This window comes from Colias croceus, chromosome 23 (genome assembly GCF_905220415.1).
Source record: "Colias croceus chromosome 23, ilColCroc2.1".
Taxonomy (NCBI): Eukaryota; Metazoa; Arthropoda; class Insecta; order Lepidoptera; family Pieridae; genus Colias; species Colias croceus.
The window spans coordinates 7610544-7624600 of NC_059559.1; the positions used below are offsets into that span (position 1 = coordinate 7610544).

The 14057-nt window shown below is 39.0% G+C and overlaps 1 protein-coding gene across 1 annotated transcript in view; it reads left to right on the top strand.

Moving 5' to 3' along the window:
- Positions 1 to 14057, top strand: part of LOC123702232 (protein slit) — a 195397-nt gene that overhangs the window by 60504 nt on the left and 120836 nt on the right. The window contains exon 2 of the mRNA XM_045649928.1: positions 8735 to 8891. Within this exon, the coding sequence (XP_045505884.1) occupies positions 8746 to 8891 (146 nt within the window). The 5' untranslated portion in view covers positions 8735 to 8745. The remainder of the gene's footprint in view (positions 1 to 8734; positions 8892 to 14057) is intronic.

Genomic DNA, 14057 nt, shown 5'->3' on the forward strand with positions numbered 1-14057 from the left:
TTATCAATGTATAATAAAAACAAATCGCCAAATGTGCTGCTTATCGTAAATCTTGAGAACGGCTCTACAAAATCGGCAAAATGTTTTTACGTTTTTGTTAAGGCAAGTGTTAAGAGAAAACACGAAAAGGGGGCATTTGTCGGGGCAGCTAGTGTTGTAACAAAACTACTTATGTAACAAACACCTTTTACTATTTAGGAGTAATACAACTCATAAGAACGTAAAATTTACTAAAGACGAAACCTGAACGAAAATTTTCTGCGAGGAGGAAAGGCGACGACTTTGGTATCTTTGAATCTTGCCAAAGAAGTCTCACTTCTGACACTCTTTTTATAATTAATATAGCTCTATTGAATACTATAAAACTAAACATTAAATTTATCAGAGTTCAAAATCTCGTAGACGTGTTATTAACTAGCTTTACGAGAAACCACTTCCAAAATCTAACTTTTATCCCGCCTAAATATCCTATAGCTCACACTCACAAGTCACATGTTACCTATATCTAGATAGTGGGAGAGGAAGGGGGATGGGAGGGGGGGAGTTTGCGAACCGTGACGTCACCAATAAAAACGGCATTCAATAAAATTAATCGAGTCATGGCGCCGCGCCGAACGTTCCGCGTCAATAGGGCTGCCAACTAGTCTTAATTGATTTATTATTTTGAAAATTATAGAGAAACTACCTTTCCGCCCCCGGCATCGCGCGTGTTTTCAAAGAAAAAGCCCGTGTTTTCTTTTTCTCGTTCCCGTGAGATTTCCGGGATAAAACCTATCCTATGTGTTAATCCAAGTTACCCTATGGATATGTGCTACATTTCATTGTAATCGTATCAGTAGTATTTGCGTGAAAGAGTAACAAACATACATACACATACATCCATCGTCACAAACTTTCTTATTTATAATATTTTTCTGCTTTCCAGGGCCCTGGCAACGGTCAGGTTTCAAATTACATCTGTGCATAAAGTTGCTATTTTTCTTTGTTTTTGTTATGTTATGTATAAATCAATTAAGTATTTAAAGTTAAATTAAAAGAACATGTAGATTGTACAGCTTATAAAATTACTAAATACTAGCTGCGCTTCGCGGTTTCACCCGCGTGGTTCCGTTTCTGTTCGTCTTATTGTAATGATATATAGCCTGAACCTTTCTCGATAAATGGGCTTTCTAACAACGAAATAATTTTTCAAATCGGACCAGTAGTTTCGGACATTAGCACGTTCAAACAAAAAAACAAACAAACAATCTCTTCAGCTTTATAATATTAGTATAGATTATATTATAAGTATAGATTAGAATGCTATAAAACTCGCAAGTGACAGCCCTACAGCAAGCACAGACAATATCGTGCGAATTAATTGTCTACAGACGTATTGCTTAAGCGATAGCAATGCGATGTATACCTATGCTATTTATTCCTTTGTGCTTGGATAAATAATTGTATACAGTAATAAACAATATTATTAGCTGACACGGTAGTTGCAGAACTATTAATGAAATTGAATGTTTACGACCTTAGTATAATTAATATATTCATTTCGCTTAATAATAAAAAGGAGAGTCATAAACTATATAGCACTAGTTGCTCTACCCGGCTCTGTCTGGGTTTACTGTTGATTGAAGGCATAGGTAAACCAACTTTTGAGTTTGGTCTGCCTTGACATACAATAAAAGTAGGTACTGTATCTTATCTGGATTATCTAATTAAACTTTAAAATAATATTCGTGTAACAATAACAGATAATGTACAGTAATGTCGGATGAGCGTTGTTCTAACACAAGCATTTAAATGCTTAAAATTATGTCTCAATGACTGTTAAAATTGTAAACATATTTGTTACAGAATAAATATTTTTAATTTTTTTGATTTGATATTCACAGAACTTCGATTTTTGTTTCTACATTCAAAGAAAATTAAGTAGTATTTCTATTGCTCATTTTTTCTTCTGATGATTAATCAATGTTGCTGTAAAGTTTCATCCAAATTCGTCCAGTCGCTTTTTTGCGAAAAAGTAACAAATAAAACATAGGCCTAACATAGTAGGATTTGAACTGGCGTCACACCCCGGACACTCCATACAAAATTATCGTTTTGACAGTCACACTGTAGAGACTGCAAATGTGTGTGTTAACGCTTTATGGTTGGCACATTTTTGACTAGCGTAAAAAAAAATTCGCGTTTTTCTGATGAAATACATCCGTAAACAGCACAATATCTAACCATTTTCTACGAAAAACGATAATCACAAATCCAAAATAATAAAATTACTTTAAGTCAATTTGATTAATGTTGTCAATCTTCGTTGCGTATCGTCCCTGTAGAAAAATATGGACCATTTTATGTCTGATCGTGCGGGGTGAGGTAAGTGTTTAATTTTGGCGGGAGGCGGAGAGTGTCCGTTCTGTAGCGTTTAGCTACTATTATGTATTCTGTGCTGGCGTTTGAATCCAATCCAAAATTCTCTTTAAAATCCATAAAATCTACGTGCCTAGATATATACTCTCTAGATATATATTCTATTGTCTATACATAGTCTGTATGGCATATAGTCTGTGGTGAAATTAATCAAACGCGCGCGAGACGTTAAGTGGATCGGACGTGTGCCACGCGCCTAACTTTGTTAGCGTTGATACTGATGTATTTTGCATGTGGACTTTTACTGTGTATGCTGTATGGTAATATCGTTATATGAAAGGATAAAGCAGATTTGAACTTTTCTATGTAAAACTGATCGAATGTTATTTTAGGAGTTATGACAAAATATATTTTGCTAACTGTGTTCCGCGGTTTTACCCGCCATATTGGTCTTAGCGTGATAATATATAGCCTATAGCCATCCTAGATAAATAGGCTATCTAACACCGAAAGAATTTTTCAAATCGGACCAGTAGTTCTTGGGATTAGCGCGTTCAAACAATCTAACAAACAAACTCTTCAGCTTTATAATATTAGTATAGGTAGATTACGCCTGATGTAAAACGGACAGATAGACAGACAGCGAAGTCGTAATAGGGTCCCCTTTTAGGTAGGCACGAAATCCTAAAAATTTCAAAAACAGGAACAACATTTTCACAAAGGATATTTAAAAAAGTACGTTAAAAATAAAAATAAAATCTCACTTGGGAACGTCGATCAACAAAGACATTCGATCAATCGTCACTCAAGAAAATTTCCGGCTCATAAATTTCAAAGCTTTCAATTTACACGAGCAACTGCACATTAGAGAGCAATTAGCATGTTCAATTTTCCCACGTTTAATATTCATAACTTCACACCCCATATGAAATCATTAGTATTTAATTAACCAACCTTCATGATCTCAGACTCCTTTGAATTAAAAAAAAAAGAAAAACCTATTCAGCTGTCAAACGTCATTGTTCGAATTTCGAATTCACGCCTCCCGCGCTTTTGTGTGACATGAACGAAGATAATTTATTATATCTGTCAGTTGCTTATAGTAAAACTATACTCTAATTACAGGTGATAGGGTTGAAAATGCGTTGGAGGTTCTTTTTTTTAATTGTTCGGACGTGTGACGTTTCAATTACTGCCAAGATTTCGGAGTAGGTAAACCTCTTGTTTTGATGTAGGTCAGTAAAGGTCTCAATGACGTCACAGGTGAATAGAGGGCTGTCTTATCCCTTTCTTATTTTAAATTAAAATTAATGAATATTAATTATAAACCATTACTTATGAATGTTCTTACTTTTTGTGTGATGAATTTATTATTTTTATTATTTCTTTATATTGTGTAGTATGTAGGTATGTCAAAGAATCTTTATATTTAATACTTTCATGTTTTTTGTAGTTATAATATTATATTCGAGGTAACAATAATAGTAAATCCAACTCCACCTATGATGAATGCAACTTCAAAAGGAAGAAATAGTCGACACAATGGTCATAATCGGATTAACCATTTCGAAGAAATGTACGGATAAACATACATAACAAAAGAGGCGTAAAAACTGACATTAACTTGAGACATTTAACTATTTAGCTTACATAAAGGTTGGTTGATTCCCATTTTTGGAATAATATTTCGTGTCATTTTTCTTACTTTCGTAGCTTTTTTAACACTAATTAAATATTGTTAAGTACATAAATGCGAAAGTAACTCTGTCTGTCTGTCTGTTACTCAATCACGCCTTAACTACTGAACCAATTTGCATGAAATTTGGTATAGAAATATTTTTATACCCGAGAAAGGACATAGGCTACTTTTTACCCCGGGAAATAGTTTAGGTTTTATCCCGGAAATCCTACGGGAACGGGAACTATGCGGGTTTTTCTTTGCCTTTGCGGGCGAAGCTGCGGGTGGAAAGCTAGTAAATTATAATTATTTATGTGAAATTGCAGAAAATATATTCATTGCTATTTATTGTTATTCTAGCTAAAGATATTATACTCTGCTAACTTTCCATCTGTGGCTTCGTTAACGAAAAAATACGCATTCAATACAAACACTCAGGCCGGTTGCAGAGCTTCACCGACCATCAGTGCGTACGTCGCGTCAGTCGCGCATGTCATATGTATGGAAATTCATAAAACCCTTCATAGCTAGACCGACCATACGCACGCGTATTGTCATACGTATTAGTTAGTCATAGGTATTATTGTTAGTCATACACATTGTTGATGCGTATCGTCAGGACCGATGGTACGCACTGACGGTCGGTGAAGCTCTGCAACCGGCCTTACAGTATATTGTAAAAAAATCCCAATTTACGTAAAATTGAAATATTTGTGTGTTACCATAAAGCTTGTTTTGTTTCTGTTATTTACTACACTACTGCCATGGCTACTGTATTTCATTGTTTTTTAACAAAACATTTATTTTGTAGCCAGAAAATGGGTAACAAAGCCATTGTGACGGTTTTATTACTGGTTTTATGCTTGGGGTAAGAAAAATATATTTATGGCTGGCCTATATAAGGGTACAGTATTGTTGAAAATAAATGGTAGGTATTTAAAAAAATGATAAAATAAAAATCAAATTGAAATTTACCAAAATCAGATAAAAATAACTCTCATCTAATTCATATTTAAAGTACGTCGCATTTAATAATAATAAGCAGAAAATTCTAATCCTTAAATATACATATGTATTATGTAATAACAGAACCTAAATTAATATGTAAAATAGGTCTTGTAGTTTCTGAGGTAAAAAACAAACAAACCTACAAATCTTTTCTTTTTATATTATTCGTATAGAATTTTACATTTTCACAATTTACACGGATCTAACTATGTCTATTGTAGTTTCATCCAAATAAAAATTATACCTTATATTATTACACTATTACTCTATCACTCAATAACCAGTTTAAGTTCCTATTTGTCAAATAAAAAAAAAAACTATCTTTACAAAAAAGTTACATCCAAATTGCTCCATCACTTCCAATTTAACTTCCCATTTGTCACATTTAACTCTTCCGATTTGTCATATAAAACGATAACATTATTTCCTTTTAAGTGGCAACCCTTATCGAGTCAGTCAATTAATTTACTATATGTGCATCTCAATGAAGACGTACCGGGGTTTGGGGCTAGCTATTGACCCCAATATAAGAGTTGACGCAATGGTTATACCGACTGTAATAAAAGGAGTAATGTTTTTGCCTACTTAGATCTTGATAGGGATGACAAATTAGTTTCTGTGTATGTGGTGCTTTATGTACTTACTAGCTTTCCGCCGCATTTTTAAAGAAAAACGTGCATAGTTCCCGTTTCTACACGATTTCCAAGATATAAATTATCCTATGTGTTAATTCAAGTTACCCTCTATGTGTGTGCCAATCAAATTTCATGAAAATCAATTCTGTAGTATTTTCGTGAAAGAGTAACCAAAAACCAAAAACCATACAAACTTTCGCATTTATTTATATAAGTTTGACTAGTTGTGCCGCGCGCATTCACCCGTGGACGAACCTGGGACCAGAATCAAGTATTTCTAAAGTTCATGTATTACTCTGATGTAGATATTACTTGTATTACTGTAAAGTTTCACCCGAATTCGTACAGTAGTTTTTTCGTGAAAGAGTCACAATCATAGATGCATTCATCCTCACAAAGTAGCTTAAATTCAAGATTTATCTTTAAATACTTTACCATTATTGAAGAACAAAATAAATTTGAAACTTCATAGAAATAGGTCAACTATTTTCGGGAATTAAAAATCTATTCATTATTTCTATTTCAACACTTAATCCAGTGTTTACTACGAAAATGAATTTATTAAATACAGTCATAAAAACAGACACTACCGCACTATCAATGTTGCAACCGTAAAATATTAAAATACAAAACGTCATAAATCTCATATAATAAAAACCTTAATAGCCGTATTATCTCTCATTTGAGTTATTTAGGAATCGAACCCGCGACCGCTTACTCATCGAACATTAAAAGCGTATTATATGTAACAATCTCTCGAGTGTCGGAAACGGCATAGCTTTCCTATTGCGGTAGAGTCTGCAAATAAGCGTTTGTCGAAATATAATTGTAAATTAAATTCTAAAATAATTTGTATTTGGAGACTCTACATATTTCTTATATTCTATAGTCTATAAATGAATCGCAAAATGACGCATAACTCGAGAACGGCGAACCGATTTCGTTAATTTTTTTATAATGTTCCTTAATGCACGAGGATGGTTCATAAGGAGAGAAAACGTAAACATGTACACGGACGAAGCTGGGGCGGACCGCTAGTATACATATAAATAAAACAAGGAACGAACAAGCAAAACAAGCAAACAAAGTTTCTTATAAAAATATAATATAGAGTAATCGAGATACATTCTAGTAGACTTCAACGAAGTATCATATTATAAATGGCGTATAAAATCCGTTAAATTTTTTTAATTTCAAACGGTCTTACTAATAAAATGTTACCCATTCGCTATTCAATGGATTAGTTCTTGCCATAACCTGTCTTGTTTTTATGATTGACGTTTCATGTGAGCAAGAGCAGGACACAGCTATGGTAGAAAATGGTAGAAATTTATCCATTGTTTAACTTTTTATTAGTAAGGCCGTAAATGTATAATAATACTCGCGTAAAATCAAACACTAGAAAATACAATAGTTTATTAATGTGAAAATATTTATAATATTATTGTTTTTGCTGACCGTACTTCGTGTGATAAAACAGACGTGCACTCACGTTTATCAGAGTGGTTAATGGAAGGCAATACGGGACTATTTTTGTAAATCCGCTTATGGGTATAGCTGGAACGATTGAACCGGGGTCAATACTGTAACTGTTTTGTATAACTTATAAGTATAGTGTTGCATAATTTAATGTCTAACATACATGACTACTAAGATGATAATATCCTAAATAATTTAAGTAATTCATCAAACAATTAATAAACGCTGTATTCTCGAACAGTTATGTCTTATGATATTTGGGCTTCTAAAAAAAAGAGTGGCTTTTATCCTTACTTTTATCGTTAAAAAGCTAGCGAATTGCGCCTGTGTAAGTGCGGGCAGTGGTGACCACTTAATATTATTATCAACTGTTAACAAGCAGGTGACCCATCTTGCCTGCTCCTAATTATTGACTTCGTGCTTGCTCCATCGAAACATTAAGCGCGTCTTCTCTTTAATCTGGTATTGTCGTCTTTCACATAGACAACTATTAAAGTGACAGATCGCTGGTTTAAAGTTAGACTGTGTTTAAATTGTTTTGTGGTAAGACCAATACTATGTGTCTCGCGCGGCTCTAGCGCCAATAGAGTGAATGTGTCGTTGAGTGAGTGGGTTGTCGCGTAAGAACCACAGGACAGTTCTTTGGCATATTATGATATATTTTGTAGTTAGATATAAGTTACATATTATTTAATACTGACATGAATTTAAAAGAGCAACTATGGAGTTTCTTCATTTATGCAACTATAGTAGCCTACTCACGATTCAATTTCAGTAACAATCTGTTGACACAATCTGCAGTGAGCTGACAGATTGTGTCGTGAATAGTATAGTTGAGGGCACGTTGGGGGCGTAACCCAACATGTTGTGTATTGGATCGGCGCGGAAGCAACCCGACAAATTGTCTCAGCAGATTGTGTGCGTGTTGAAACGTGAGTATTGTGATTGCTCCAATCTCGGCTCAATCGCGCTGCCGCGTTAATCGCAAAATGGCGGTTTTGAGATAAACGCGGGAAAGACATTTTTACATATTTGAGGAAGATGTTTATATTTTATAGCCGTTTATACTTTATAGCCCTTGAAATCTATCAATAAAATTGGAAAAAATACAAGCTTTACAAAGATAATTATCTTATATTTCATAAATTAGTATATCCATTAATAATGCGTATTATTGCGTTGAGGTTTAGCATCAGGCCAGGCATCAACGTGACGTGCGCACGTTGTGGCAAGCAATCGCGGAATGAAATTGTGTCATCAGATTGAGGGTTGGATGAATCGTGAGTAGAGAACGCTCAATCGCGACTGCAACAAATTGTTTCAGCAGATTGTTGGTTGTGTTGAACCGTGAGTAGGGCCTTTATGGAGTTGCCGGTTCTTCTCCATAGATACTGCTTTCCGAATCGGTGGTAAATGTTAAAAATACTTATGTAATGACGATTTGAAAGTGCCACTAAAAGTAGTCTAATTAAATAAATAAATGTTTGAGTTTGAGTTTGTTTGAGTTTGTGAAGCCGAGATGTTTCCTTGTTCCTTTCCTCTGAACAGCAATATCTAACATAAACATTGTTTCCAGATGACGTAACAATGCTGTTACTGATCTTGCTGGCTGCGCTGGGGCGCGCGGGCGCGGCGTGCCCCTGGGCGTGCGCCTGCCGCCCCGCCGCCGTCGACTGCGCGCACCGCGACCTGCTGCATGCGCCCCGACCCCTGCCCGCTGACACGCTGCGCCTGTGAGTATACACACACATACTATCTGACATAATGACACTCACAATTAACAACACCTTCTTGAACAACACATAGCGTGAGAGTGACGCTGACCTCTCACTTGAGAGTGACACTCACAGATAGAAATTTAGAGTGACATTGACACAACAGTCAACACACACCAATAAATAGACATGACGATAAAAAATATTTCTCTTCTCTGTTCTTTTTCTCATTCTAATTACGCTTACGTACATAAACACATTTAATATCTTTTTATTAAAACTTATTTTTAAGTACTTTTAATCGTCATATTAATATAAAAGTTAACTAAATTATTTACGAGTTTATAATAATGTACTAGCTGGTGCGTTGTGCGCGGGCTGCAAGCAGCCCGCGAGCCCCTTTTGCCCCTGGGTTGAAGCAATAGGGCAGTCATTAGAAAATGTGTTAGAATTCCCAGTCCATTTGTAATTTTCTGCTAACAGCGATTCCAGAGTCAATCGGAAGTGCTTATAAATTCCCAATTCAAATATTTTCTATTCTGGAATGCTGTCGACCTTCGAGGGTGCGTTGTGCGCGGGCTGCAAGCAGCCCGCGAGCCTCTTTTGGCCCTGAATTGAAGCAAAAGGGCAGGCATTTGAAAATAAATTCGAATTTTCTGTCCATTTGTTACATCTGCTAACAGCGATTCTACAGTCAGTCGGTAATGCTTATAAATTCCCCATTCAAGTATTTTCTATTCCGGGGGGCGGTTTACCTTCGAGGGTGCGTGGTGCGCGAGCTGCAAGCAGCTCGCGGCTCATCCCAGGGCAGAAATCTTCAGTCGTTTGAAAATGCGTTAAGATTCCCCGTCAATTTGCTTTTATCTGCTAACAGCGATTCCACAGTAAATCGGAAGTGCTTATAAATTTCAAATTCAAATATTTTCTATTCCGGGGGGCGGTTCACCTTCGAGGGTGCGTGGTGCGCGAGCTGCAAGCAGCTCGCGGCTCATCCCAAGGCAGAAATCTTCAGTCATTTGAAAATGCATTCGAATTTCCTTTCCATTTGTAACATCTGCTAACAGCGATTCCACAGTCAATCGGAAGTGCTTATAAATTTCTCATTCAAATATTTTCTATTCCGGGGGGCTATCCACCATCGAGGGTGCGTGGTGCGCGAGCTGCAAGCAGCTCGCGGCTCATCCCAGGGCAGAAATCTTCAGTCATTTGAAAATGCATTCGAATTTCCTGTCCATTTGTTACATCTGCTAACAGCGATTCTACAGTCAATCTGAAATGCTTATAAATTCCCTATTCAAATATTTTATATTCCGGGGGGCTGTCCACCTTCGAGGGTGCGTGGTGCGCGAGCTGCAAGCAGCTCGCGGCTCATCCCAGGGCAGAAATCTTCAGTCATTTGAAAATGCATTCGAATTTCCTTTCCATTTGTAAACATCTGCTAACAGCGATTCTACACTCAGTCGAAACTGCTTATAAATTACTTATTCAAATATTGTTAAATTTTTGAAACGTCTTATCGATAGCGGGCAGTGACTTTTCATAATAAACTGTTCAAGAGTTAACCTAACACGCTCGTCGCTTCGCTCCTCGCTACCTATTTGAATATTTAGGCCGGCCGCTGCCGCGACTCGCTCGCTTCGCTCGCTTGGCTCGTGCGATAGGTAGTTCAAAAGTTAACCTTACACGCTCGTCGCTTCGCTCCTCGCTACCTATTTGAATATTTAGGCCGGCCGCTGCCGTGACTCGCTCGCTTCGCTCGCATGGCTCGTGTGATAGTTCAAAAGTTAACCTTACACGCTCGTCGCTTCGCTCCTCGCTACCTAAACTGCTTATAAATTACTTATTCAAATATTGGTAAAATTTTTGAAACGTCTTATCGATAGCGGGCAGTGACTTTTCATAATAAACTGTTCAAGAGTTAACCTAACACGCTCGTCGCTTCGCTCCTCGCTACCTATTTGAATATTTAGGCCGGCCGCTGCCGCAACTCGCTCGCTTCGCTCGCTTGGCTCGTGCGGTAGGTAGTTCATAAGTTAACCTAACACGCTCGTCGCTTCGCTCCTCGCTACCTATTTGAATATTTAGGCCGGCCGTTGACGCGACTCGCTCGCTTCGCTCGCTTGGCTCGTGCGGTAAGTAGTTCAAAAGTTAACCTAACACGCTCGTCGCTTCGCTCCTCGCTACCTATTTGAATATTTACGCTGGCCGCTGCCGTGACTCGCTCGCTTCGCTCGCTTGGCTCGTGCGGTAGTTCAAAAGTTAATAAATATTTTCTACTCCGGGAGGCTGTCAACCCTCGAAGTTGCGCGGTGCGCGGGCAGCAAGCAGCCCGTCGGTGCCGTCTTTTGCCGATGCTATTCAAATACCCTTCCTACTATGGAAATTTCCATACAAAATTTTCGAAAAAAAAAAATTCGCTTTTTAGCAAAAATTTTTATGTGCCTGGAAGCGGACCAAGTTTTTAAACATTTTTTACCTTGGTGACCCCAACCTAAGTGCCACCAGTTCAGAGAGCCGTTGAATTTCGTGATGTATGGAAAATGGAAACCGGGGGTCGGAGAGAAATTCTGAGTATGCAGTTTTGTAAATCTGGCCAATTAGAGCACAGAAGTCAATTTTCAGACCGATCCTAAAGTAACCGGCGCCACCATCTTGCTTTGAAAAATTGGCCATTTTTTGAAAAAAAATTACGTCCAATTTGAAATTTCTCGATTGCCCTGGTAGCACCCCATCTTCCTGATCATTTTTTAGTTCTACACCCCCCACCTATCTTGCGCCGTTTCGGAGAGCCGTCGAATTTCGCGTTGTATGAAACTCGGAAACCAGCTATGGAAACTCGATTATGAGTATGCCAACTTAATATGCGGCTCGATTAAAGCCCCTGTGCCAAGTTTCAGCGCGATCACACCAGCGATGGCCGTTTTAGAATTTGTATGGCAGCGGCCATTTTTTCCGCCATTTTGAATTTTTTTTGCACTCTGTGGTAATTGCTCGAGGTCTACTCCAAGTTTAGTTGGAGCACCCCAGATGTAGCTGCTACCGTTTGCGCGGGCCGTTGACCGTCTTCGAGAGATGAGGGAAAGTTTAAGATTTCGGATTTTTCTGGATATCCTGGGAGCTGGGCGAGTACGAATGCATCATTGGTGTATTTCTCCATTGCACCACCTCGGCTAAATTTACGTTTTTATGTTTGCGCCAAAAATGGAAAAATTCCAAAATCGAGCGTCCCACTACGGCTCCCTGGTAGCGTCCCAGGGTGGTGATCATTTTTAGTTCCGGGACCCCCCACCCAACTCGCACCGTTTCCGCGGGCCGTTGGATTTTACGTTGTATGGAAGTTGGAAACGGGAGCCCGGAGCCACTCGAAGGGGGCACCGATCGATTTGCCGGCTCGAACAGAGTACGTGTGCCAAATTTGAGACGTAAGGATTCATAAACGGCGATTTTGGCAAAGTACGGCGGCCATCTTGTTTTCGCGAAAATCCCCATTTTTCCACCACCCCTGGTAATCGCCACCAGTTCTGAGCATTTTTTGTTCAGACACCCCCCCTCCAGGTATCACCGTTTTTGCGCACCTCCAGGGGTCCACTCTCTTGTCCAGGGTGTTGGAGATGTCAATATTTTTCCGGTGGTCACTCGGCGCACCTCTACACGATCACGTCGAAATCCCCCCAACTTTCCGCGTAGTTTCCGAGAAACCCGATGTCAGTCAGTCAGTGGTAGTGTAGCTTTATATATTATAATAACTAGCTGGTGCGTTGTGCGCGGGCTGCAAGCAGCCCGCGAGTCCCTTTTGCCCCTGGGTTGAAGCAATAGGGCAGTCATTAGAAAATGTGTTAGAATTCCCAGTCCATTTGTAATTTTCTGCTAACAGCGATTCCACAGTCAATCGGAAGTGCTTATAAATTACCAATTCAAATATTTTCTATTCTGGAATGCCGTCGACCTTCGAGGGCGCGTGGTGCGCGGGCTGCAAGCAGCCCGCGAGCTCCTTTTGCCCCTGGGTTGAAGCAATAGGGCAGTCATTTGAAAATATATTCGAATTTTCTGTCCATTTGTTACATCTGCTAACAGCGATTCTACAGTCAGTCGTTAATGCTTATAAATTCCCCATTCAAGTATTTTCCACTCCGGGAGGCTGTCCACCTTCGAGGGAGCGTAGTGCGCGGGCTGCAAGCAGCCCGCGAAGCATCCCAGGGCAGAAATATTCAGTCATTTGAAAATGCATTCGAATTTCCTATCCATTTGTTACATCTCCTAACAGCGATTCTACAGTCAGTCGGTAATGCTTATAAATTCCCCATTCAAATATTTTCTATTCCGGGGGGCTGTCCACCTTCGAGGTTGCGTGGTGCGCGAGCTGCAAGCAGCTCGCGGCTCATCGCAGGGCAGAAATCTTCAGTCATTTGAAAATGCATTCGAATTTCCTTTCCATTTGTAACATCTGCTAACAGCGATTCTACAGTCAGTCGAAACTGCTTATAAATTACTTATTCAAATATTGTTAAATTTTTGAAACGTCTTATCGATAGCGGGCAGTGACTTTTCATAATAAACTGTTCAAGAGTTAAACTCACGCTCGTCGCTTCGCTCCTCGCTACCTATTAGAATATTTAGGCCGGCCGCTGCCAAGACTCGCTCGCTTCGCTCGCTTGGCTCGTGCGATAGGTAGTTCAAAAGTTAACCTAACACGCTCGTCGCTTCGCTCCTCGCTACCTATTTGAATATTTAGGCCGGCCGCTGCCGTGACTCGCTCGCTTCGCTCGCATGGCTCGTTTGGTAGTTCAAAAGTTAACCTTACACGCTCGTCGCTTCGCTCCTCGCTACCTAAACTGCTTATATATTACTTATTCAAATATTGGTAAAATTTTTGAAACGTCTTATCGATAGCGGGCAGTGACTTTTCATAATAAACTGTTCAAGAGTTAACCTAACACGCTCGTCGCTTCGCTCCTCGCTACCTATTTGAATATTTAGGCCGGCCGTTGACGCGACTCGCTCGCTTCGCTCGCTTGGCTCGTGCGGTAAGTAGTTCAAAAGTTAACCTAACACGCTCGTCGCTTCGCTCCTCGCTACCTATTTGAATATTTATGCTGGCCGCTGCCGTGACTCGCTCGCTTCGCTCGCTTGGCTCGTGTGGTAGGTAGTTCAAAAGTTAATAAATATTTTCTACTCCGGGAGGCT